Here is a 25,352-nt window from a genome sequence, read left to right on the forward strand (position 1 = left end):
AGGTTTTAGTTAAGCTAGTAAGTTATAAATATAATCTTACCATCTGAATGGTTATCCATGGGCTCAGCATCATATTCAGGTTCAATCAATATATTCACTTCTTCCTTGATAACTGTGTCACATTTTATATCTTTCTCTTGATCATCTGTAATGCAAAATATAAATATGTCATATTTTTGTGGATGGTCAATAAATAAATACTAATATTATAAAGCTGAAGAGTTCATTTGTTTGAATGCGCTAATATCAGGAACTACTGGTCCGATTTAGAAAATTCTTTTGGTGTTAGATAGCCCATTTATCGAAGAGGCTACAGACTATATATATCATTATGCTAAGACCAACAGGAGCGGAGCCACGCGGGTGAAACCACGAAACGCAGCTAGTAAATATTATGATTTCATTGGATCGGTGATTGATTTACACTAATCAATGTTTTACATTATCTTCTTGTATATAAAAATGAATCGCAAAATGTGTTGGTAAGCACATAACTCGAGAACGGCTGAACCGATTTCGATAATTCTTTTTTTATTATATTCCTGGAAGTACGAGGATGGTTCTTATGTAGAGAAAACGTAAACATGTACCACGGGCGAAGCCGGGGCGGAACGCTAGTATTTTATAATACCTACTTTTACTTTAAGCTGCAATTTTGAAATTAACATTGATATGTTGATCCTATAAGCATCATAACATAAAACTCAGTTTAAATTTAAGTTTTTTTAACCGCTTTTATACATGTACATAGTTTATTATAAGAAACAAATAAAACGGAATTTACTATAAAACCTTAGTTTATAGAGTCCACATCCAAATATTTGTATATTGGGCCTTATTTTATTCAACTTAAGCCTTAAATTATAGCCAAGACATATTAAACCTCATATGAAAGCAGCTTTCAAATGCATTTAAAAATATCCATAATAAACTACAAAACTACCATAAAACACAATCATACCGTTATCAAAACCATTAATTTTCGTTGTCAGCAACTTCTCTTCACACTGTAGAACTTGCAATCTAAAGCAGTTGGCCTCCCGCAGTCTTGTTACACATGTTGCGCATATCAGCCGTTCTGTTGGCTCTCCGTCTAGTTGAGATAGCTGGAATTAATGGAAAATAAGGCCTAGCTTCACTTTAGTTTAAAAAAAAAAGACGGGTTGCACTCCGGGAGTGCCGGCAGAAGTGAAAACTTGATTATTAACATTGAGCATGTTTAGATATTTTGGAATGGTATCCGTCTTACGCTTTTTCGATCAGGTCACGTGTCCTGACGCGAGTTTAAGATTTTATACCCATTACAGAAAAAGTGCTCAATGTCACTGAAGAAGTTTTCACTTCAAAAATGTCTCGGTCTGGCAGGACACAGAAGGCTGATCACCTACTTGTCCCTAAAGAAAGTCGAAAGATGTATAATGCATCTGCCCCTTACCCCACTAGGGGACATGGGATTTCACTTTTTTTTCACTAAAGCGGGCTATTCGCACACCTGCCGCAGGGATCTCGGTTGCACAATGGTTGGTGCGATTTCAGCTGTTCTCTAAAATGCCCCTGCTTGCCTACACACATCAAAATTATAGCCAATTAAGTGTGCAATTCCAATATTGTCCCTGCTGCAGGTAAGTGCGTAGCCTGCATTCATAATAAAGTCCTTGATAGTGTATTCAATGCATTTTAATGTAAATTGGGGATACATTATCACTACATAGTATAAAAGAGAGTTGCTTTCCGCTGTCTATGTGTATATGCTTAGATCTTTAAAATTACACAACAAATTTATGTGTTTTTACACGCTTTATATTAGCTTCACCTGTATGTTTGTAACCGACTTCTTTGGGCGCGATTTTGACCCACTTTAAACGGCCAGATTTCGTTCAAACTTTGTAGATTTATTGAGGACCGATGACAATACACTAATTTGATAAAAATTTTCTATTTTTTAGTTCGGTTTTCTATAAAAAGCGTGTTTTTTAGTTTTTTTTTAACTATTATTATTTTTAATAGATAGAGTGATTCAAGAGTAGTATATAACATATATAGAATAGAAAAATATGTTAAACATACCAGGAAGCTATTTTTATCTATAGAGAGGGCTTATTATAATAATAATATGTTAAGATAATATGTATTATGTAAACTTAAACTTGGACAAAAGAAGAAATTGTAATGAAGCTACTAGAAGTTCGACTTCAAATTACTTAAGACTTATGTACAATCTACACATTTCAAACTTGATTTACTTATTTTAACAATTAATGTGTTGAAATGCAGTATTTATAACCGTAAAAATAATATTAAGTTAGACTTGTCTGTCAACTTGTGAAATATCAGTTTGGCTAATTATATTGCTAAAGTAGGTATTGAATAACCTTGACACCTATACATAATATATTAAGCTATTTATTTACGACTAGCTTTCCACCAGCGGCTTCGCCCGCGTAGTCAAAGAAAAACCCGCATAGTTCCCGCTCCCGTAGGATTTCTGGGATAAACCTATCGTATGTCCTTTCTCAGGTCTCTAGCTATCTTTGTACCAAATTTGAACCATGCAATACTCTTTGAGATTAGCCCGGACATACATACAGACAAACAGACAAAATTCTTAAAACGATATTTTTGGCTTCGATATCTATTGTAGATCACGCCACATGTATTCTTTCCAAAAAATTCTAAGTACAGTTTTGACTTTCCTACGATTTTATTATAATATAAATGTAAAGATTATATTCAATTTTTCGCAATTGACTTACCAGTAAGCCAAAACAATCGACAAACAGATCAGAATAAATCTCTTTTTGACCATGATGCGTGTATTCAACGTTTAAAATGCGACATTTTTTTATATTACCACAGCATCTACAGAGCCCAGGATCGTATAAGGGCCCCTGGGTTTTAGTAACACTCATTTTTTATTTAATTTGAGGATATTTAATTCTTAATTATCACTAAATTTAACGTGATTTTAATTCAACTTGATATTGTCAAAACATTTAAAATATGTCGATTGTCATTTGTCAGTACCAAGTACCAACCGGTACCAACCTACCAACAATAATTGTTTTACCACAGAGCAAGTAATATATAGTTCACAGATATAGTTTTGACTTTAAAAAGCTTTTCTATGTAGTATATTATATATTAAATACTCTCATAAACGATGAATCCACGAACAATATAAATACATACGAAATGTAATTTATTTTTTCTCGAAATGAAACGAAAATATGTAATCATATTTTAAACCACTTATTACAATGGCGACAACCCTAAACGAAACGAACATTCTGATGTGGTTCACTTACACATTTCACTGCGAGCCTAGCGCGGTTGCGACGGCGGGCGCGAAATATCAAACGTATTAAACGCGCCTTTGCGTCCACATTGAAATGACTATGGCGGAAGCCTAGTGCGACGGTAGGTAATGAGCGAGCCAGCGCGCGTAGTTTTCAAACTCTCCTATCCGCGCGTTCTGGCCACACTACGGGCCTAGTCAGCAAGCGACCCAATGCGCGGACGGCGGGGGTATCAAACCAGTTCGGTCTTGTCGCTCGACTTCTTATATTATATTCTTTATTGTTTTTCGTAAAATAGCGGTAAATACTTAATTGTTGAAGTGAAACTTCTTTATTTATAAGTGCGATTCAATCTAAAACACTTATATACACCACAGTAATTTTGTAGGGTATAATCTCAATTCTTCATATAAGATTCACCCGTTATTCCTCTGTTTTATTTATTTCGTGTACAACTTCTATAATGATCTCATCTCAAAATCGGACTGTCCAGTAAAAATATCAAATCGTCCAAAGTTTGCAACACCCGAAAAACGTCGAACCGCTACTTGAGCTCGAAATTGAGATTATACCATTATACCCTACAAAATTACTGTGGTGTATATAAGTGTTTTAGATTGAATCGCACTTATAAATAAAGAAGTTTCACTTCAACAATTAAGTATTTACCGGTATTTTACGAAAAACAATAAAGGATATAATATAAGAAGTCGAGCGACAAGACCGAACTGGTTTGATACCCCCGCCGTCCGCGCATTGGGTCGCTTGCTGACTAGGCCCGTAGTGTGGCCAGAACGCGCGGATAGGAGAGTTTGAAAACTACGCGCGCTGGCTCGCTCATTACCGTCGCACTAGGCTTCCGCCATAGTCATTTCAATGTGGACGCAAAGGCGCGTTTCATACGTTTGATATTTCGCGCCCGCCGTCGCAACCGCGCTAGGCTCGCAGTGTGGACCTGCACTTTTTGCAAACTTTGGACGATTTGCTATTTTTACTGGACAGTCCGATTTTGAGATAAGATCATTATAGAAGTTGTACACGAAATAAATAAAACAGAGGAATAACGGGTGAATCTTATATGAAGAATTGAGATTATACCCTACAAAATTACTGTGGTGTACATATAAGTGTTTTAGATTGAATCGCACTTATAAATAAAGAAGTTTCACTTCAACAATTAAGTATTTACGCTATTTTACGAAAAACAATAAAGGATATATTTATAAGAAGTCGAGCGACAAGACCGAACTGGTTTGATACCCCCGCCGTCCGCGCATTGGGTCGCTTGCTGACTAGGCCCGTAGTGTGGCCAGAACGCGCGGATAGGAGAGTTTGAAAACTACGCGCGCTGGCTCGCTCATTACCGTCGCACTAGGCTTCCGCCATAGTCATTTCAATGTGGACACAAAGGCGCGTTTCATACGTTTGATATTTCGCGCCCGCCGTCGCAACCGCGCTAGGCTCGCAGTGTGGACTTGCACTTTGTGTTCGCAAATCGCGGTCACTTGACGAAACATTCGTATATGAAAGTAGTCACGAACTATTGTTCATATATTGACCAGTGACCACTTAGAAGAACACTATGTTCGTGTTCGTCCGAAAAACGGGTGCAATTAAATAACAAATTCTGTTAAAATATCAATCAATCGAAAGTATGAAGCCCATTGAATATAATATGCAAACTACTAAGTGTTACCGTGTAGCTAATTTTATACTTGCTATTGCACCTATTGCTCCGCTCCTATTGGTCTTGGCGTGATGATATATTGCCTCTAGCCTTCTTCGATAAATGGACTACATATTTAACAGTGAAGTAATTTTTCAAATCAGGCCTCGTAGAGGACACGTTTCAGAAGTGAAGCTTCTTTCGCAAAATTCAGAATCGTCGCCTTATCTATGACGTGACGGTATTGCCATGCAACCTGAAAATTTTACTCTCCACGCGCCTAAAGATTCACTTCAAAAAACTATATTCATTGGGGATTCGAAATAAAACACAAATAAACCGAACAGCATATATTTAAACTTCAACATGGGGATGTTTCGACACAATATGATTCCTCAAACTGCACTTCTGAATAAACGCACTATCACATAACTCGCATTTAAACCGTCTATCATTCATGTGTATTCGCATGTGTTCCACTAATGTATACCGCCTGCTGAAGCCTTTGTTGCACACTTTACATATAAAGTCCCTCGCTCTTGTGTGCTTAACCATGTGTTCACGCAAAGCGAGGGGCGTGACAAAACTCTGCTCGCATACACTACATTTATGATTTTTTATCATCAAATGATACTCTTTTATATGACAAGCAAGCGATTTCTGACTTTGAAATTGCCGTTCACAGGCCTGACATGTAAATGTCTGCTTTTTTGCGCCATGTACATCACATTCATGTTTTTTCTTCTTCGCCAGATCGTTAAACTTCTCATCACAGTACGCACACTTGTTCCGTTTCACTTTAAAGTGCACTTGGTTTTGGTGATCTCTCACTCGCGTTTTCGTAAAGAACACTTTAGAGCAGTAACTGCATGTGTATTCCCCGTTGCCATGACGACGGATATGGGCGCTCAAAGTCCGCCGCGTTATAAACCCTTGCCCGCACATTTCACACTCAAAATTACGTATATGTTTCTTCATGTGCTCATACACGAGTTTAAAATATAGGAATGTTTCCTCACAAATAGCACATTTTAATTCATCTGTATTAAATTTGAACGGCACCAGATAATTCACTATTGTTTCGTTGAACATTTTCTTGTGTTGTTTTTTCAAATGTTCGCTGAGATCTGTGATCAAGTTGAGTTCTGTATGACAGATGAGACATGTCAAATCGGTGACGTCCATTTTGGCGCCAGCTGTCAAAACGTCCAGCGCTTGAAGTTTGGACTTTCTGTGCGCTTTTCTTGTATGTGCTTTCAAATCCGCCGGGTTTTCGTATTGATTATCGCAAAAGTTGCATTCGTACCCTCTGCCGTTGTAGCCTTTTAGTGGTGTTGCGTTTGAATACGTGTTCATGTAGTTTAGGAATGTTTGCTCTTCTGTCAATTCTCCGATTGGATCGGAGAGGATGCGGTTTGTCAATTTTTTTGCGGTTTTGGTGTCTTTTGGCTTATCTGAAAATGAAAATAAAATTCATTGCCGTATTGGTTAAAATCCTACTATATAATATTATTAATGCGAAAGTTTGTGAGGATGGATGTATGTGTATGTATGTTTGTTACTCTTTTACGAAATACTACTAAACTGATTACAATGAAAATGAGGGTACCGGATTAACACATAGACAACAAACTGAGAAACAATCAAATTTTCTTTTATTTTATATTAGTTTATATTCCACTTACCATCTACATCCATATCTGAAAATATACGCCTTGATTTCTTCGCGCTAGACTCAGTATATGAATTTTCTGAAAATAAAATAATTGAGTTTTATTTTTCACTTAAAAAAATATTACACAGTGTATTAAATTAAACATAATATTTATAATTATAGATTATGAGTTTTTTTAAATAGATTACGAAAATCTAAAATTGGGCGCCAAAATTAATGTGAGTCTAAGCACACCTTTCAAAGTAAAATCTAAGGCCATTTATGATACAGAACGTGAATATAATAATACTACAACTACCCTCCATCTTGCACTATAAAAAAATTACCAAAAATTCAAGTCTGACAGTTAACAAAGTTCGAATTTCAAAGCAAGTAACGAAAAAAAATATTGGTCATCAATATACTATTTAAAACTACTGCTACCACTACTAATATAACTAAAAACTACATACTTTTCAATTCATTCTTCACAGCATGCATTGGCATATTATACAGAGACGCAGTATCATCAACTATAGCTTCATTTCCCTGAATATCGTTTATACAACTATCAAAGTCTTTTTGTATGTATGTACATCGCTTTTTGGATGCGTCTTTTTTCGTTTCCATTTCCACTGTAATTTATAATTTCTATTATAATTCATGATACGTCATTTATTGCGTGAGGTATTCAAGAAGGGGATGATACAATTAATATCATGGTGCTTTTATACATTCTTCGCTATTCGCTTCTCTACTAAATTATTCGCCGAAACATTCGTATACGAGTGTCAACGCTATCAACTGTTCACACTTCACACAATTGTATTGGGAAGACGAATTTGTTCCCATTCGGGCGAACGTGTAAATGCACCATTAAGTAATTTAGAAAATGGTTACTTCGAAAATTGAGCAAATTAATCTAATTAACACAACATTGAGCACAGGTTAGAACTGGCTGCTTATAAAGTACAGTACGATTCAAACTTATTGGCGGCTCGGAACATCGTTCGATCCGATGCGATAAGTGGGATGTTGAGGGACGGGTATCTGCGCGAACGTGCACTCGCAGCTAACTTCCGAACCGCCATTAAGTTTGAATCAAACTATACATGAATATGGATATGCAACTATTAGCATATTAAACTGGCATACTATTCAACTTATATATTGTACCCAAAAAATATATACCGGCCAAATTAAGAACCTCCACCTTTTTTTTGAAGTTGGTTAAAAACTTAATAATTATTTCAGTACATAACTACAATTATATACCTTTAATCCCTTGAAAACAATACATCCTTTCACCCCTATTCTACTTAAAAAAAATATCATCCTAGCGTGATTAACTCACCATTGTCTTCATCATCACTGAACACAGCATCACAAATGTCTTTACAATCATCGTCTAGGAGATACTCAATGTCCAGATATTCTGTTTTTATCTCAACGTCTGATTCCGTTTCTTGTTTCAATTGTGGTTCTGTTATTTCTGTAAAGGAATGAGTTAGGTTTAATTTTGTGAATTAATTTAGTTAAATTGCTTTTAAGTATTTATGACTCTATACCTCATCATTGAATAGAATAGATGAATGAATTGTAAATTCATTTTAACATTTTAGAGTTTAGACATTACATTAGAATAAAGGAAATCATCTTTACTAATTTTATAAGGCTGAAGAGTTTGTTTCTTTGTTTGAACACGCTAATCTTCAGAACTACTGGTCCAATTAGAAAAATTATATCGGTGTTGGATAGTCCATTTATTGAGGAAGGCTATAGGCTATAAGCGGAGCCACGCAGGTGAAACCGTGGAGCACAGCTAGTTAAACATAATTTAATATCTGGGTGATAATATTTATCTCGAAAACGTAACTAATTTCAATTTTATATGCCTTTAAATAAAGTATAGTTGAATAAACAAATATTAGAATTTGAATTAGCCATATTTTTCTTTATGATTTTACTCACCCTTATTCAAAGTCTTCAATAATATATCAGAAGATAGTATTTCCTTTTTAAAATTACTTGCATCTGTGAGCCGACTGACGCAGGATTCACAGATATATTCTTGTTCATTTTTCATAGGTTTTTCTATCTAAAAGTAATAATTGCTTACGATGATGAATGCCAATCAACTAGGTATTTTTGGATGAAATTTATTGTGTAGGCAGTTTTTGGCTTAATATAAATATTATAATGCTGAAGAGTTTGTTTGTTTGAACATGCTAATCTCAGGAACTACTGGTCCGATTTGAAAAATTCTTTCGGTGTTAGATAGCCCATTTATCGAGGAAGGTTATAGGATATATATCATCACGTTTGGACCAACGCGAGCGTAGCCACGCGGGTGAAACCGTGAAGCGCAGCTAGTGTTTCATATGGCTAAGTTAGGACATGAGTTAGAGCTGTGAAAATCAACTGACGTGAAATGGGTGTGGATCTATACATTTTAATAATCTGACACACACGTTTCTGAAATTCTGTCATGAATAGTTCTGGAAAATGTTTGTTTTTCTAGAAGTTTTACAAAAAATTCACAAATTAGTTTCTTTATATACTACTAGCTTACCGCCCGTGGCTTCGCCCGCTTTGTCTAAAACCTAATAAATTATATACTAAAACCTTCCTCTTGAATCACTCTATCCATTAAAAAAACCGCATCAAAATCCGTTGCGTAGTTTTAAAGACTTAAGCATACAAAGGGGCATAGAGACAGAGAAAGCGACTTTGTTTTATATTATGTTAGTGATATTGATATTACTGATTGATTATTGATTGATATACTTACAGGTAAAGAGAAACATTCTTTTAACATATCTCCATAAATGATACTCTCTCCATAGCTTTTATATTGTTCCCATAAATTCAATAACCCGTCTTCTTCTAAACAGCATTTACACTTTTTTATTGTATCTTTATCCATAGCTTACTTAAAATAATAGTATTATATCTACAATAATCAATCAAAAACAAATAATTATGTATATTTCAAAAAAACACCATTTCAATCAACAATCATGTCAATATATTTTGATTTTTGACAAGAGCGTTTTCACATTATCCGATCCGATATCGGATATCGGACGCCGATAGCCGATATCCGATATCGGATACAATTTGCCCTTTCACCTTAGAGTATATTAATCCATACTAATATTATAAATGCGAAAGTAACTCTGTCTGTCTGTCTGTCTGTTACTCAATCACGCCTTAACTACTGAACCAATTTGCATGAAATTTGGTATAGAGATATTTTGATACCCGAGAAAGGACATAGGATAGGTTTTATCCCGGAAATCCTACGGGAACGTGTTTTTCTTTGAAAACGCGGGCAAAGAAACGGGCGGAAAGCTAGTACAATAGTATAGAGCGCGTGTATTGCACAAATTGCTTAGTGCGCATCGTAGGCAGATCTCAAGGCAGATGAGCTATCTAGACACGCGGCAGCGTGTCAAGCCGAGTTCAAGCGAAGAGAACTGGCGAGCAGCAGCCGTGTGTATATTTACACGAACCATTTCGAGCCACTTTTCACCCCCTTATAACTCGAAAACTATTTAAGTTAAATAAACCAAATTTGGTACATATCAAGAGGACCTCAAGATAAACAAGAAACTTAAATTTCATAAATACAGATTAAACAGTTGCGTAGATATTAATATCCAAAAATCGCAATTTTTAAGACTGACTGACTTATAGATATATACAAAACCTAACCCACTTCCAGATGACCTAGAAAGTTCAAATTTTGTAATCAACTAGGTAATAGTGAGTGTACAAAGGAAAAAATCAGAAAATACTGAATTTATCTGTATTTAATTTTTTTTTCAATTACATTAATTTTGTTTGTATGGAAAAATGGAAAAGTTTATAAAAATAGAAAATATTATATTCACCTTACTAGTCTTAAAAAATAGATCAAAACTAATCAGTGGCCGAAAAAAATTTTGAAATCCATCTCTATATGACTGAGATATAGATTATTGAAGTTTACATATTTTAGCACGAAACATCTGTAGATTCGATGTTCCCTCTATATTACTATACTCTTTGATTCGATGCGCCTCTGACATCACACTCACTCGCGCTAGTATCGCTAGGGCGAATTACTTCGATTGCATGATTTCTTTATTCAAAACTGGTATTAAACGTAAAATAAAAGAAAATTGTAATAAAAATATTGCTCATACAGTTAAAAATAATATATAATTTTACATATTCACATTTATTTATTCTTTATTTATGAGTGTTTAGTTTAGTTTTAATTTCAGTGTAATGGAAGAAGGCTTCGTCGAAGGTCGAAATGATTTAATTCGCGTAATATTAATATAAGTGAAACATCTTTAGGCGCGTTTAGAGTAAAATTTCAAGATCGCGTCATGGCAATACCGTAACGTCATGGAGTAAGGCGACGATTCTTCTACAACGATCTTTGCATCTTGGTAATAGTGTGTGTACAAATTCACGCTGGATATTTAGAAAATCATGTAATCTTTTAAACAGAAAACGAGTTTAAAAAATTGCAGATAATGACGGGGCAATGTGCGCTGACATTCATAACGTACAAGAAAATATAGAAAATAATACTAAACAAACCATACAGAGAAACCGCAAGAAAAAATAAAAAAAAAATCGTATATAAAAAGTATTATATTCATAAAGTAAATCAAATTTGCAGAGTAATTTTCTGTACAAAAAGTAATGATATCCCACCAAAAACATAAATGTAAAAATTGGAGCCGAGTTCAATCGTTGACTTAATTTGCCAAAAAAAGAAATGAGATCTAAATGTGTGCCAAGTTCTGCAAACAGTCCAGAAATTTATTTACAAAGATGTATTAAGTTCTTAGGTTGACTGAAAACTCAATTGTTTTATTTTCCCTTAGAGAACAATGTTTATTCCAAAATATAACTTTTTTAATTTGAATAATATAATTATTTTCACAAAGCAAACAACTAATGACCTATTGAACCCCATAATTTGATGAGGCTAGTTTTTAGAACCTCACAAAATATAAACAGTAGGTATGTAAAACTAGCCTCATCAAATTATGGGGTTCAATAGGTCATTAGTTGTTTGCTTTGTGAAAATAATTATATTATTCAAATTAAAAAAGTTATATTTTGGAATAAACATTGTTCTCTAAGGGAAAATAAAACAATTGAGTTTTCAGTCAACCTAAGAACTTAATACATCTTTGTAAATAAATTTCTGGACTGTTTGCAGAACTTGGCACACATTTAGATCTCATTTCTTTTTTTGGCAAATTAAGTCAACGATTGAACTCGGCTCCAATTTTTACATTTATGTTTTTGGTGGGATAGATACTTTATCGATGTGTGTGTGACAAATAGGGATGGGTAGGTATCAATTGCGTGTTGAACTATCGATAAGTTGTGTAAATAAATATGTATCATAAGTAAATTTTATGTTCAATAAGTTATTAAAGGAAAAATATATGAATAAAGTATAAATATGTAATTTTAAATTTGCTTACCAACTGAATTAAGTTTGTTTATTCCATTTGAATATTTCTTCTATTAATTATAAGTACTTTAAAAAAATATGTTTAATTGGAATATCAGATAAACGTGAGTACTTTTTCAATAATAAAGTTAATAAAATAAAAGGTCGGGTTTAGTGCTATTTCTTTAATAATAAATCAAACAATAATAATAATGTTTTAAAAATGTTAAATAAAAATAAGAAATAATTAATAATTTTAAATGATAATATAATAAATAATATTAATAATTTTTTTATTTCATTTTATGATTTATCCATTCTACTATCAAAATCTTCAAAATCAATTTAGCGGTTCAGAAAATATATCGTCAAATTACATACTTTACATTTACACTATAATACATTCGCATTCATAATATTAGAAAGTGTATCATACAAAACACACCACAAATTTATTTAAAAATTTATTTACATTTTTAAAAGAGTTTTAATTTTAAAGTTAAATAAATAATTTGTAAAAATATAGTTCTTCTAGTAAACTTAATATCGAGTACAGCGTTGATCAGGTCACATCACTACGATAAAATGGCGGCAGTGAGGCGCGCGAGCGAGCCTGCGCGTGTCCGCCTTCCACCTTCCCTTCACCCCCGCGATGCTAGATTTATTTTCTTAAAAATAAGTATAACAATCGACTTACCGATGAAATGTGATAGTGGATTTAAATTTTGTGTATTTTCTAGTATCGTTTTTGCAAGATATAACTGCACATTTCACCATGTTTATTCCTAGATATGAATAAAAATCAAGAGCAACGCACTTCGTCAGCACTCAACCACGACTACGAACGCGCGCGGCGGGAACGTCGTGTTGTTCCCACCTGTGCCTACTGTTCCCACTTGGTTGTTCGCGCTCTATAGATATCTATACTCTAAGCCTTTCACATTGTCCGATAAAATCGTTCGATATCATCATGAGTGTTGCCAGAAATTTTTAGAGAAAAAACTAAACTAAATTGCCAGTTGATAAAAAAGGTATAATTAAAAAAAAAATCAAATGTTATAAATCATAGTTGTACATGTACATTAAAAATAACTACGATAACGAAAAACAACTTCAAAAAAGAAAAGTAAGTAAAATGTTATATGTTAAAGATATATTATGTTAAAGATTTGATATCACAAATTACTGCATATTATTTAGATGTGCTATAATTACTAAATAGTTTTGATATCGGTAATTTGTATAACATAATATACTTTATGTTAACACATTATAAATTAAATAAATTTATATCAATAGGTACTACAACCTAGTATTAGTTAATAGTTTTAGTAATACATATTAGTAAATACCTTTCAAAATCTATTAAATGTATTTTTAGCAAGAAGTACCTAGTCATTTAGTCATTTTTTCACTACATACATTTATAAAAGTTCATGTACCTATGATAAATTTATTAAGTGATACAATCTTTGTTCACATTTTCTTTTCTTTTTCTTATTACACTGTAATATCCTTAAATAATATTGTCACTCGTTCAAATATATTTGTAATATGATTGTTGGAATTTCCTGTAAGTAAAGATACATAAATTATTTTATTCTCATAAACAATTATTTTAGAATTAAGAGTTTTCAAACTTTGTATTCTTTGTTGTAAATTCAAAATAAAAATAAATCGGTGTGAAATCTCCTCCTTTTTTTGAAGTCGGTTAAAAACAAAGCACTCAATGACAACAATACAATAAACAGCACAACCAACATCCGAGTAGGAGGAGGAGCGAGGCAGAATGAAATAAATTAAAGATGATAGACACTAATGTTTTCGAAGATAGTAATTTGAATTTAAGAACGCAATATATTTTTGTTCAGTTCAGCCAATTGCCGTATATTTTAATACGGCAAATAAAAATACCTGCCGTATAAATCGTATTTTAAATGCCTATAAATATTTAAATGTGTGTTTTCTTAATAAAAAAAGGTTTCTTTTAATAGAAAGGGTTTTAGGTTAAAAGCAAAGAATTTTTTTAAAGATTGATCGCCCTATAAGACTGAAAATCTTAGCTGAAAATACACAAACTAGTGTTTTTTTGCTGTTGGTATACTGCCTTTTCGAAAATTGAGTTGGCAACACTGAACATTATCGTCCGATAGCCACTGGGAATATCGGTGTCGGCTCCGATATCCGATATCGGACCGGACAATGTGAAAGACAGGCACATATTTCATACATTTTACTTCCCTCCGATATCGGATATCGGCTATCGGCTTCCGATATCCGATATCGGATCGGATAATGTGAAAACGCTCTTAACCTCAGCTCTTAACAATGAAAAACTCGGAAAAACTCGACGAAAAATTAATAAAAAAAAATACAGATTACCTATAATATATGGCATGTGATCACAGATAAACTTTACAAATTTCCTATGTTATCTGTTAATTTATGCCCTATCGATAAATATATTCGTTTATCTAATATCTATGGCCCGTCCGTCAAGTGTAGCGAGCTTTGTTTATGGGAGTCGGGGACTCAAAAAATATATTTTAAAAGCTTTTTTTCGCGCAATACTGTTAAAAGCAATAATATTTATCTAAGAAATAATGTTTAGTTGAAGCTTGTGCCCTTGTTTAGTCAAGTAAATGTGTTTAATATGGCGCTAATAAAAAATAACGGCCCATTAATTGACCCAGCGCTCTGTCGGTGTTGTAGGGCTATTAAAAAATGTAGAATATTAACAGCTGAATATACTTGGATGGAGAAGAAAGAGATCTACGCGGATATGGTTATGGATTGCTTCGGTATTTTAGTAAGTATCTAATTTATGAGTATGTTTCGTGATTGTAATCACTTTGATTTACAAACAATTTGTTTACGATTTTTTGTGTACTGAAGTTTGTTTTTTTTTTTTTTAATTTTAACAGAACAATATAGAATAACTAGGACTGCTTGAAATTAATACTAAATGTTAATTCTATACAGAAATAATAAAAAAGAAATACATTATTTCCTTCACTCAGAAACTATAAAATTTCTTACCAATTTATAAGAAAGGCCATTAAAATATCTTATAGTTAAAAATTCATAAAAAATTTCATGTATTAGTTATAGCAGGAAAATAGAATATTAGTAATTGCAGAAATACACTAATTTTATGTATCAAAAAAAGGGCCTCTATTTATTTTTAAGAAAAGGCTCTTACTAGGCCCTAGGGGATTTTTATAGAAATTATAGAAGTACTAGCTTCCCGCCCGCGGCTTCGCCCGCGTTTTTAGAGAAAACCCCGCATAGTTCCCTTTCCCGTGGGATTTCCGGAAAAAACCTATCCTATCTCTCAAGTTGGATCGAACTGCACATGGTGTGCGAATTTTATTATAATGGGTTAAGTGGTTCAGGAGTCCATTGAGGACAAACATTGTGACACGAGATTTATATATATTAAGATTTTCATGATTATCTTTTATGGAAAAATACTTAAGTGGACGTAACAATCCTCATAATTGTTTTAAGATAGTAAGTTTTCAATAATCTTGCAGCTGTCACATGTAGACGGTGAGGACAAAGACTCAGGTGTGTGTGCCACCTGCGTGGTGCGTTTGCGAGACGCGTGCGCGTTCAGACAGCAAGTGTTGCAGTGTGAAGAGCTGTTCTTGAGTGCTAAACTTGAGGATAAGGAAGGTAGGAATATTTGTATGTATGATTTACAGACCGCCTCCTTGGTACAGTCTCCTGGTGGAGATGAAGAAAAAAAAAATTCTTGGTTTGGTAGGACACAGAAGGTTGATCACCTACTTGTCCCTAAAAAAAATCAATCAGTGAAACAGATGTATAATGCATCTGCCCCTTACCCCACTAAGGGACACTTCACTATGAGGTACAGTAGACCCATGATATACTGACAATCGTTTTGCAGGGCCGTGTCAGATTATAGGGTGCTGCCTAGAGATCCCCTTGTAGTATGGATGGTTAAAGACTTAATGATTAGATAAGACTAGCTATCCGCGCGCGGCTTCGCCCGCATTTTCAAAGAAAAACCTGCAGAGTTCACATTCCCGTGGGATTTCCGGGATAAAACCTATCCTATGTGTTAATCCAAGTTACCCTCTATATGTGTTCTATATTTAATTGTAATCGGTTCAGTAATATTTGTGTGAAAGAGTAACAAACATACACATACACCCTCACAAACTATCGCATTTATAATATTACTAGCAGTCCGCGCATTTTTATATACAGGGTGTCCCACTGTTGGTATACTAAGCTCAAAGGAGGTTATAGTATACGCTGAGTACGTAAAAAATACTTATAAAATTCTAGATCCATTTTTTTTTTTCAAATAGATGAATTCTTAAAACTCTTTGTGTGCACCCATAACAAGAAACCCGCCCAACTTTGACACCAGCACGTGAGCTATTGTTTAAGATTATATTTTCATAGACAAAATGCTCATATTAGAGAAGCGGTATATGCCGGCTGCGCGAAACTAGAGAAGAAAACATGGATTTACAGGAAAAATTGAGCAAAAAATTTTTGGCGTAATTTTTGTTGTTGAAATTTTTTTTAAGTATTTTTTACGTGATTAGTGTATGCAAAAATACAAGTCGCCTCGCGCTTAGTATACCAATAGTGGGACACCCTGTATAAGATAATGTGTGCAACAAATTATTTTTATAAAATTTTTCATAATCGATGTAAATAATTAAATTTATTTCGCATTTGTATTATCTTCTAAAGAAAGTTTTTTGATATACCCACATACCTAAGTATTTTCTTTCTAATAAAGTGAAGATAACTTTTAAAATATAATGAAAATTGTATCATTAAGAGAGTTTGATTATGCAGTTTATTCAAGTGGTGACGTATCACATGTATGCAACTAGCTGTGCCCCGCGGTTTTGTCCGCAGTGCTCCGCTCCTGTTGGTCTTAGCGTGATGATATATAGCCTTCCTCGATAAATGGGCTATCTAACACCGAAAGAATTTTTCAAATCAGACCAATAGCTCCTGAGATTTCGCATTTCGAAGCGTTCAAACAAACAAACAAACTCCTCATCAGTTTAATAATTTCCTTGTCCTTTTAGAATTGAAGAAAACCGATGGGGCCGTGGAGTTTGAACTGAAAACGGAGCCAAAGGACGACTGCAGTGAACACAATTCAGATGTTGAACAGGATATCATACGGTTACCGCCTTTGCCAAGTGATATACCAGAAGGTAAGTAGCTTTTTGTAAGGGAATTTTCGTGTATTTTTTTTTAGGTTTTTAATTTTGGTCACAGTGAAAAAAATGATAATAAAAAATAACACAAAAAGACGTGTGGCACTCGGGGACTGCCGCGGTAAAGCTATTGCATGCTATGCCTTCAAGCCACACCTCCGTGTCCGTCGGAGTGGGGAGCGTGAGGTTTTTTTGTTACGGAATTTCTCGATTCGGTCCCCACGCTCAAGGCCCGCGATAGAAGCTATGCAATAGCTTAAGTGGCCAAATGTGGATGACCAAATCGTGAAACGTTGACGATTTAACGATCTGGCCAAACTAAATTGGCCATTTTATGAAATGAGCAAATCTACGATATGGCCACGACATAATATAGATTTTGCTCAATAATAAATAAGATATCGACTTGGTAGGGATGAGAAATATTATTATTTTAAACTAGCTTTGCTTTGCGGTTTCATCCAAGTGACTCAGCTCCTGTTAGTCTTAGCGTGATGATATATAGCCTATAGCCTTCCTCGATAAATGGGCTATCTAACACTGAAAGAATTTTTCAAATCGGACCAGTAGTTCCTGAGATTAGCGCGTTCAAACAAATTCTTCAGCTTTAAAATATTAGTATAGATATACAAAATTCTCGTTTCGTCATGTTTGAAGTTAAACACCTCCGAAACGGTTTGACCGATTCTTACGAAGTTTTGTGTGCATTTCGGTCAGGTCTGAGAATCGGATAACATCTGTTTTTGAAATGATCGAAGTAAGAGTGCTTTTTAACTAATAATGTGCGAGGATGTGTATCGAGGAATGTGTTTATAAATAACCAATCGTATCGCTTCAAACGCTAAACTCTTCAAACTTCAAACTAAATGAAGCAATATGATTGGTTGTTACAAACACATTCCTCGCTAAAAATCCTCGCACGTTATTGGTGGAAAAGTCCTTTCATTGTCAAACTATTATCGACATTGTCCTCATTAAAATAACGTTCAAAAAAGCGCAGCGTTCTACCTTTCGCGTGTGACGCTTCGATGCTCCCCGAAATAAATTGTTGTTATTTGATTTTGAATTTTATTTTTATGAAACAATGTCGAAAATAGTTTGACAATGAAAAATGCGCTGCGCTGCGCTTCGCCATATCTGCGTATAAAAAGTTTGCCGGAAAAGCTAGCAATAAACTAAATCTTACGCTAAACGTTATTAAAATTACAGAAGTGAAACCGCCAAAGAAAGAAGACGAAGATAAAGCGAAACCGGAAAACAACGACATAGCTAAAATTAACGATTCCCTCGACGATGACTATAACGACGCAGACTACAATGATGATGCCAACTTTACCGATTCATCATCAAATTCCGATAAACCGATAAAGAGGCCGAAGAAAATGGCGCGAAAGACGAAAACCCGTAAGTCAGGGACGAAGAAAAAAGTGCAGAAGAAAATGAAGGTTAAAAAGAAAGGTAAGTTTTAATTGGAATTGTAGGTAATATTATAGACTGTAGTGGTAGAAACGAAAAATAAAATGTGCCGAGCACACGTTTCAGAAGTGAAAATTTTTTGGCAAAATTCAAAGATATCAGAATTGTCGCTTTACTCCATAACGTGACGGTATCGCCATGACGCGACCTTGAAATTTTACTCTCAACGCGCCTAAAGAAGTTTCACTTTAAAACAAAATTTTCTGTTTAATGTTGTACATAGATTAGATTAGATAGAATTTCAGAAATTTATAAGAAATATTGTTTAATAATAAAAGTCTGTTTGTTTAGTTCTTTGAAACTTTATAATAATGAAATTTAGTAACGCATAAATTTATAACCTAGAATTCATGTTGAATATGGATAATGGTACTGTGTATTGTGGTATTGTGTGCCTTATAACCTCAGCTGAGAGCGGTTCATCAGAATTTCTTAGCAATTTCCTTTCCCGATTTAACATAAAAACTTCTAACTTTTACACTTATTACTTCTACTAACTTTTACAAAAAATTTCCTATCCGCAGAATCAAAGAAGCTAGAACAGAAGAAACCACCAATAGAAAAGAAGAACACGCACGACCGAGACCTCGACTGTATGTCCGAAGAAAATCTCCTCACGATCATACAATATTCCTATGTCTGCCCCTTCAAGAACAGAAGAAATAACTACTATTGCTTCTATTGTAAGGACTACTACCCAAAACCAGAAGATTTACGAGATCATACAGTTTCCCACGACACAAAACCGTTTCAACTCCTTATGGGCTACAAGAAAATGCCGAAAATTGATATAACAAGAATCGACTGTCGACTCTGTCCAGCGAAAATCAACGATTTAGAAACATTCAAGCGACATATCGACCAAGACCACGGAAAGAAAATATACTTTGAAGCCCCGGATAAAATGTTGTTATATAGACTGACATGGAACGATCTAGTTTGTGTTATGTGCAGTGATGTGTTCGAAGACTTTAATACTCTAAATACGCATATGGTCGAACATTTTAGTAACTTCACGTGCGATATTTGTGGCATGTGTTTTCTAGAAAAAGCTAGATTGGACGCTCATCTTAAACGGCATAAAGACGATGAGAGGCATACTTGTGAAGTCTGCGGTAAAGTGTTCAAATCCAACCATTATAAGGACATGCATGTAGATATAGTGCATAAGAAGATTGCTATAATTCGATGTCCGCGTTGTGACGAATGTTTCATGTCTTACGCGCTAAAGAATAAACATTTAACAGAAGCACACGGACAGAAAAGAACGTACCCATGTAACTTGTGCGATAAAGTGTATAATAGACAGAAAACGTTAACGGAACATCAGAGAAGAAATCATCAAAAAGTGTTAAAACATCAGTGCGAATATTGTGATCAGAGGTTTTATTTGCCATCTCGGTTAAAAGAACACATGGCAACACATACAGGGGAGAGGAATTTTAGATGTGAATATTGTGATAAAAGTTATCCCAGGTTGAAGAGTCTGCAGTATCATATAAGGACGCATACAAATGATAGGAGGTATAGATGCCATATATGCGGACAGGCGTTTATACAAAATGCTAGTTTGAAGTCGCATATAAAAAGTCACCATCCGGAGTGTGATATTGAGGGGTGTTATTTTTGAGATAATAAATAAATTCGGCACAATTTTCACACACGGCACGATCTGATCCCATACTAAGCTTTCGCTTGTGTTATGGAAACCAGATGGCTGATAAACATACATATATAATTTTAAATAAATACTTATATAGATAATTAACACCCAGACACAGAGCAATCATCTATGTTCATCACACTAATATTTGCCCCGGGTGGGAATCGAACCCACGACCTCTGGCTTGGAAGGCAAGGCCACTGCCAACAGGACTTCATTTTTTATTTGAGAGTAGAGACATTTATTTATATTAGACAGTCTTGACAATGTTCTGTTCATGTAAATACTCTGGCAAGTCTAGTGTTCAAATTGGTGCAATACTCTTAAATATATCATACATCAAGTATTTCTTAAATAATATTGGGCATATTTTCAACCGACTTTAAAAAAGTAGGAGGTTTTCAATTAGAATGTACCTTTTTGGTATGTTACTAACTTTTGATTGATTTTTATATTTTTAAAGTGAAACTTCTTTATCGGGGTTGGATAAAAATTTAGTGTAACATTTTTTCGTTACGCGTGATATTTTCGCCATCTTTTTCTTATCCCTACCACGCGTGATTCGACGTATTTCTGTAAAGTTGCATAAAGTAAATTATTTTTTTAAAAATAAGGTCATAAAGAAGTTTCACTTCTTACGTGTGTACACTAGTATACGCACACATTTTTTTTAGCTATGGCAAGGACACTTTTCCTGTTTAAATTAAGCGCAAAGCCTTAATTTCAATATTTATCGACTAACATTGTCGATAATACAGGACTGAAATATAAAAACATATGTCAACTCTGTCTTCAAATTAGGTGCAAATTGAAAAGCTCTTTTGTTTCGTATATATCAAGGCTTTTTTTTATAAATACAATTTTAGCCTACATTTTAAACTGACTGACTTAGTTGCATACATATAGTGTAAACTACATAATATTAAAGCCATATTTCTGCTGGCATAATGTAAATCTATACTAATACTAGTGGTCCGCCCCGGCTTCGCCCGTGGTACCTACATGTTTAAACTATTCTATCTCTCAAGTTGGATCGAACTGCACATGGTGTGCGAATTTTATTATAATCGGTAAAGTGGTTTAGGAGTCCATTGAGGACAAACATTGTGACACGAGATTTATAATATACATATATTAAGATTATAAAGAGGAAAGGTTTGTAATTATGTATGTATGGTTTTCACGCATATTAAACTACTTGACCGATTTTGATGAAATTTGGCACAGATAATCTTTAAACCCTGAGAAAGAACATAGGCCTTTTATTGCGAAATATGTACCACGGGCGAAGCCGGGGCGGACCGCTAGCCATTTATATAGCGCCCGGCAAACTTCTTGGCCAAAAAGTAGCGTGGTGGGGGAAGTTTGCGCATCAAGTTTTAGTACATTTTTATATGCGCAAGCTTCCCTCACTACGTTAAAAAGTGGTCAAGTTACGTGCCGACTACTATACCTAAATGAATTTTCAAATATTATATAATTACTAGCGGTCCGCCCCGGCTTCGCCCGTGGTACATATTTACGTTTTCTCTACATAAAAACCATCCTCGTACTTCACGCAATATAATAAAAAAAGAATTATCGAAATCGGTTCAGCCGTTCTCGAGTTATGCGCTTACCAACACATTTTGCGATTCATTTTTATATATAAGAAGAAGAAGAAGATATTGTCAAGCATTTTAATAGAATTTCCAAGTAACACTACAGAAAACGACGAACAGTCTTTTACAAGACCCCTTTTCTAGTATTCAAGTAAGTTAACTTTAGTTGTAAATCATTTTTTTTTTCAATAGCAATGGAACCGCCTCATTTATACATATTAATTTAAGCATAATTTAAAAATTAAATGTATTAAATGCAACACTGCAATTTTGAAATTTGAATCTAATCACAATTGTAGGTTGTAGGCATAATTTTAAAAGTATTTTTTATTTATTTTATATTAAGTATATAATATTATGATGAGATTATACATTAATTTAGTGCTCTTTTTTACAATTTATTAATATTTTTTATTTATTTTATTACAACGTGTACATTTTCAGATTATAATGATATTTTTTTTAAGATTTACGTCAATTCTTCAATCATTTATACTGAGATTTTCTCGAACCATTTTATAGGTTACTTTGATGGAAGATCCTTTAATAGTCAATAAATATTTAGTATAGTTTTGAAATAAATTAATATGAGTAAACTGTTGACTGATATATTTTAATTTTTAGCAATGAAAAAAATCCGGAAATAAATCACACACACTTTTATACTCTTTTTATTTTTTTCAAACGTAACGGTGCATTTTCATCAAACTAGCGAATGCATATTCCAACCCCACTATGTCAAATTTAGTGTAAACAGGCGTAGAGTATTCTTTCGTTGTTCTTAGTGCGTTCGAAAAGATTCAATGCAATGTTCTAATACTGAACAACACTTACGAATACGAGTTTTCGCTTACACTAAAAGATCACGAAAGAATGCTCTTGCTCTAGCTCTATGTTTGTTTGATCTTAATGCATCGTTACATAATGAAATAGCATTGTCGAAAGAAAAATAATCTGTGGAAAGTATTCTGTTTCAGTCTGGAGCTTCCGATCCGTCTATCTAATGGCTTCCACACCGATTTTAATAAATTATTTTGTATAATTTTAATCTAGTATTAGTAACATTGTAAGCAATATTTGTAGATAGTGCGAACATATTTTGTAACTAATTTAATAATTTTTACCCGACTACGGCAAAGCAAAAGGAGGGTTATGATTTTTAGTAATTTAAAAAATATATTTTAGTAATTTGACATCACATTGTAAAGGTTCCCGCCAAATTTTATGTCAATGTTTTTTTTTTACTTTTTATTATTTTTAATTTTATTTATAAGAATCTCAATATTGTATATTCTGTAAAAACTGTTTAGCTAATAATAATTAATCAGGCAATAATGGAAAAGTATAAGCTGTTTTTTCGCGTTTCTCAACGTGGAATATTTTGCAAATCGTAAAATTCTATGAATTTGCTTTACCTATGCTATGATGTAATAATAATTTAATTTAAATCTAGTTTTTTAATACTGATAGATGTATAATAAGCATTTAATTTATCGAAATCTAATATAAAATATTCTTTAAAAATATCTGGTTTTATTTTATACTTTCTATTCCTAATCCATTAACCAAAAAATATAATAACTAGCTGCGCTTCGCGGATTCACCCGCGTGGCTCCGCTCCTGCTGGTCTTAGCGGGTTGATATATAGCCTATAGCCTTCCTCGATAAATGGGCTATCTAACACAGAAATAATTTTTGAAATCGGACCAGTAGTTCCTGAGATTAGCGCGTTCCAACAAACAAACAATCTCTTAAGCTTTATAATATTAAGTATGGATATATTACATACTAGCTTTCCGCCTGCGGCTTCGCCCGCGTTTTCAAAAAAAACCCGCATAGTTCCCGTTCCCGTGGGATTTCCGGGATAAAACCTAGCCTATGTCACTCAGAAATGATGTAGCTTTCCAACAGTGAAAGAATTTTTCAAATCTGCCAAGTAGTTTCGGAGCCTATTCAATTCATACAAACAAACAAACAAACAAAAAATCAAACCTTTCCTCTATAATATTTGTATAGAAGAAATTGATTCTACCATTTTAATTTTATAAACGCTAGATATGAAGATGGATTTGAAAACCACTGAACGGATTTTTATTATACTTGTCAGTCATCAGTGATGTATTTTACGTACAAAAATTACATAAACTACAGAAATACTTGCCTTAGCACGCGGATACAACGCGACAGCTATATAAGTACTGTACCTCACCTGTACTTCTGAACATAAAAAAGAAGTTACGAGTGACTACAACTGTGCCCTACCTAACGCACCCTATATGATCAGTAGGTGCGTTTTACGATCACCCTGTGTGATTAGGGCTGTTTATACGTGGTGTATTCGTTGTGTGTACCGGTAATTATTGTGTAACTATTACAGATATCAAAAAACTACATTGATATCGAAAGAACTTTATCTAATGAGTAAAATGACAATAATAACTTTTTTTTAATAAAACTCGATAGATGAAATGGATTGATATGAAACGAAATTATCTAAAACATTAAACATTCTCATTTAGTAGTTACGGTATGCCGTGTAGGAGTAGGACCATAGTAGGACTGTGCACACTTAACGATTACACTCCATTTATGTATTATCTAGCTGCGCCCCGCGATTTTACCTGCAGTGCTCGGCTCCTGTTGGTAAATGTTATCATCAACATTTATATTAGCATTAAGTGCGTGCTCATCTGCGCATTTAAAACGTGTGAAACAGGCATAATACCATTATAGTAGTCATGTATTGTTCAACTTTATTTCTAAAGGTCTTTTTATTTTAGTGCATAATTTATATTACACTAGCTGTGCTCCGCGGTTTTACCCGCAGTGCTCCGCTCCTGTTGGTCTTAACGAGATGATACCTACATAGCCTACCTCGATGAATGGGCTATCTAATACGAAATAATTTTTCAAATCGGACCAGTAGTTCCCGAGATTATCGCGTTCAAACAAACTCTTCAGATTTATAATATTAAGTATTTATAGATTAAATGAAAATAATATTGTATTTATTTTTATTGAAATAACTAGCGGTCCGCCCCGGCTTCGCCCGTGGTACATGTTTACGTTTTCTCTACATAAGAACCATCGTCGTACTTCAAGGAATATAATAAAAAAAGAATTATCGAAATCGGTTCAGCCGTTCTCGAGTTATGCGCTTACCAACACATTTTGCGATTCATTTTTATATATAAGAAGATTATAACTGGAAATCTAAAGCCACATAGTTTGAGACGTGACTTTGCCAGCGTGATGGATTGTAGCTTGAACCCTCATGTAAGTGCCATATCACACTAGCGGATTGCGAGCGGTT

General features: G+C 34.0%; 3 protein-coding genes across 7 annotated transcripts in view; 1 reads left to right on the top strand and 2 right to left on the bottom strand.

Annotated features, from left to right (window-relative positions):
- LOC149476063 (uncharacterized) overlaps positions 1-2,997 on the bottom strand; it is a 133,438-nt gene extending 130,441 nt beyond the window's left edge. For all 4 annotated transcript variants that reach the window (XR_016317914.1, XM_089712659.1, XM_089712660.1 and 1 more), the window contains exons 1-3: positions 2,754-2,997; positions 962-1,106; positions 41-145 (exon numbers count right to left, since the gene is read on the bottom strand). Coding sequence is in view for 3 of the 4 variants with exons in the window: in XM_089712659.1 (XP_089568785.1) it covers positions 41-145; positions 962-1,106; positions 2,754-2,909 (406 nt within the window). In the remaining variant the exon portion in view is untranslated. The remainder of the gene's footprint in view (positions 1-40; positions 146-961; positions 1,107-2,753) is intronic.
- A 2,300-nt stretch (positions 2,998-5,297) lies between these two features.
- LOC149476067 (uncharacterized) lies at positions 5,298-9,652 on the bottom strand. 2 transcript variants are annotated; one of them, XM_089712655.1, is made up of 6 exons: positions 9,408-9,652; positions 8,588-8,714; positions 7,971-8,108; positions 7,090-7,251; positions 6,648-6,713; positions 5,298-6,416 (listed from the first exon to the last, which is right to left on the bottom strand). In XM_089712655.1, the coding sequence occupies exons 1-6, from the start codon at positions 9,540-9,542 to the stop codon at positions 5,317-5,319; spliced, it is 1,728 nt and encodes a 575-aa protein (XP_089568781.1). In that variant the 5' UTR covers positions 9,543-9,652; the 3' UTR covers positions 5,298-5,316. The 2 variants fall into 2 exon arrangements, with proteins under 2 accessions (XP_089568781.1, XP_089568782.1); XM_089712656.1 differs by lacking the exon at positions 7,090-7,251.
- Positions 9,653-14,507: 4,855 nt separating this feature from the next.
- On the top strand, positions 14,508-21,320 carry LOC149476068 (uncharacterized). The gene is made up of 5 exons (XM_089712654.1): positions 14,508-14,892; positions 15,620-15,761; positions 17,165-17,296; positions 18,509-18,757; positions 19,300-21,320. Exons 1-5 carry the CDS (start codon positions 14,737-14,739, stop codon positions 20,403-20,405), a joined length of 1,785 nt encoding a protein of 594 aa, XP_089568780.1. The 5' UTR covers positions 14,508-14,736; the 3' UTR covers positions 20,406-21,320.
- Positions 21,321-25,352: the final 4,032 nt, after the last annotated feature.

This window comes from Colias philodice, chromosome 29 (assembly GCF_061535455.1).
Source record: "Colias philodice isolate Cphi_HAF_F1 chromosome 29, ilColPhil1 Martin Lab GWU primary, whole genome shotgun sequence".
In the NCBI taxonomy this organism is placed as follows: Eukaryota; Metazoa; Arthropoda; class Insecta; order Lepidoptera; family Pieridae; genus Colias; species Colias philodice.

What these genes read in the sequence shown, in the direction of transcription:
- LOC149476067 (XM_089712655.1), bottom strand. Translation starts at nt 9,542, where the DNA reads ATGGATAAAGATACAATAAAAAAGTGTAAATGCTGTTTAGAAGAAGAC. An exon ending in AAGAATGTTTCTCTTTACCT is followed by an intron (nt 8,715 to 9,407) that starts GTAAGTATATCA and finishes TATTACTTTTAG; the next exon opens with ATAGAAAAACCTATGAAAAA. An exon ending in ATTGAAGACTTTGAATAAGG is followed by an intron (nt 8,109 to 8,587) that starts GTGAGTAAAATC and finishes ATTCCTTTACAG; the next exon opens with AAATAACAGAACCACAATTG.
- LOC149476068 (XM_089712654.1), top strand. Translation starts at nt 14,737, where the DNA reads ATGGCGCTAATAAAAAATAACGGCCCATTAATTGACCCAGCGCTCTGT. An exon ending in TGGATTGCTTCGGTATTTTA is followed by an intron (nt 14,893 to 15,619) that starts GTAAGTATCTAA and finishes ATAATCTTGCAG; the next exon opens with CTGTCACATGTAGACGGTGA. An exon ending in GCCAAGTGATATACCAGAAG is followed by an intron (nt 17,297 to 18,508) that starts GTAAGTAGCTTT and finishes TTAAAATTACAG; the next exon opens with AAGTGAAACCGCCAAAGAAA.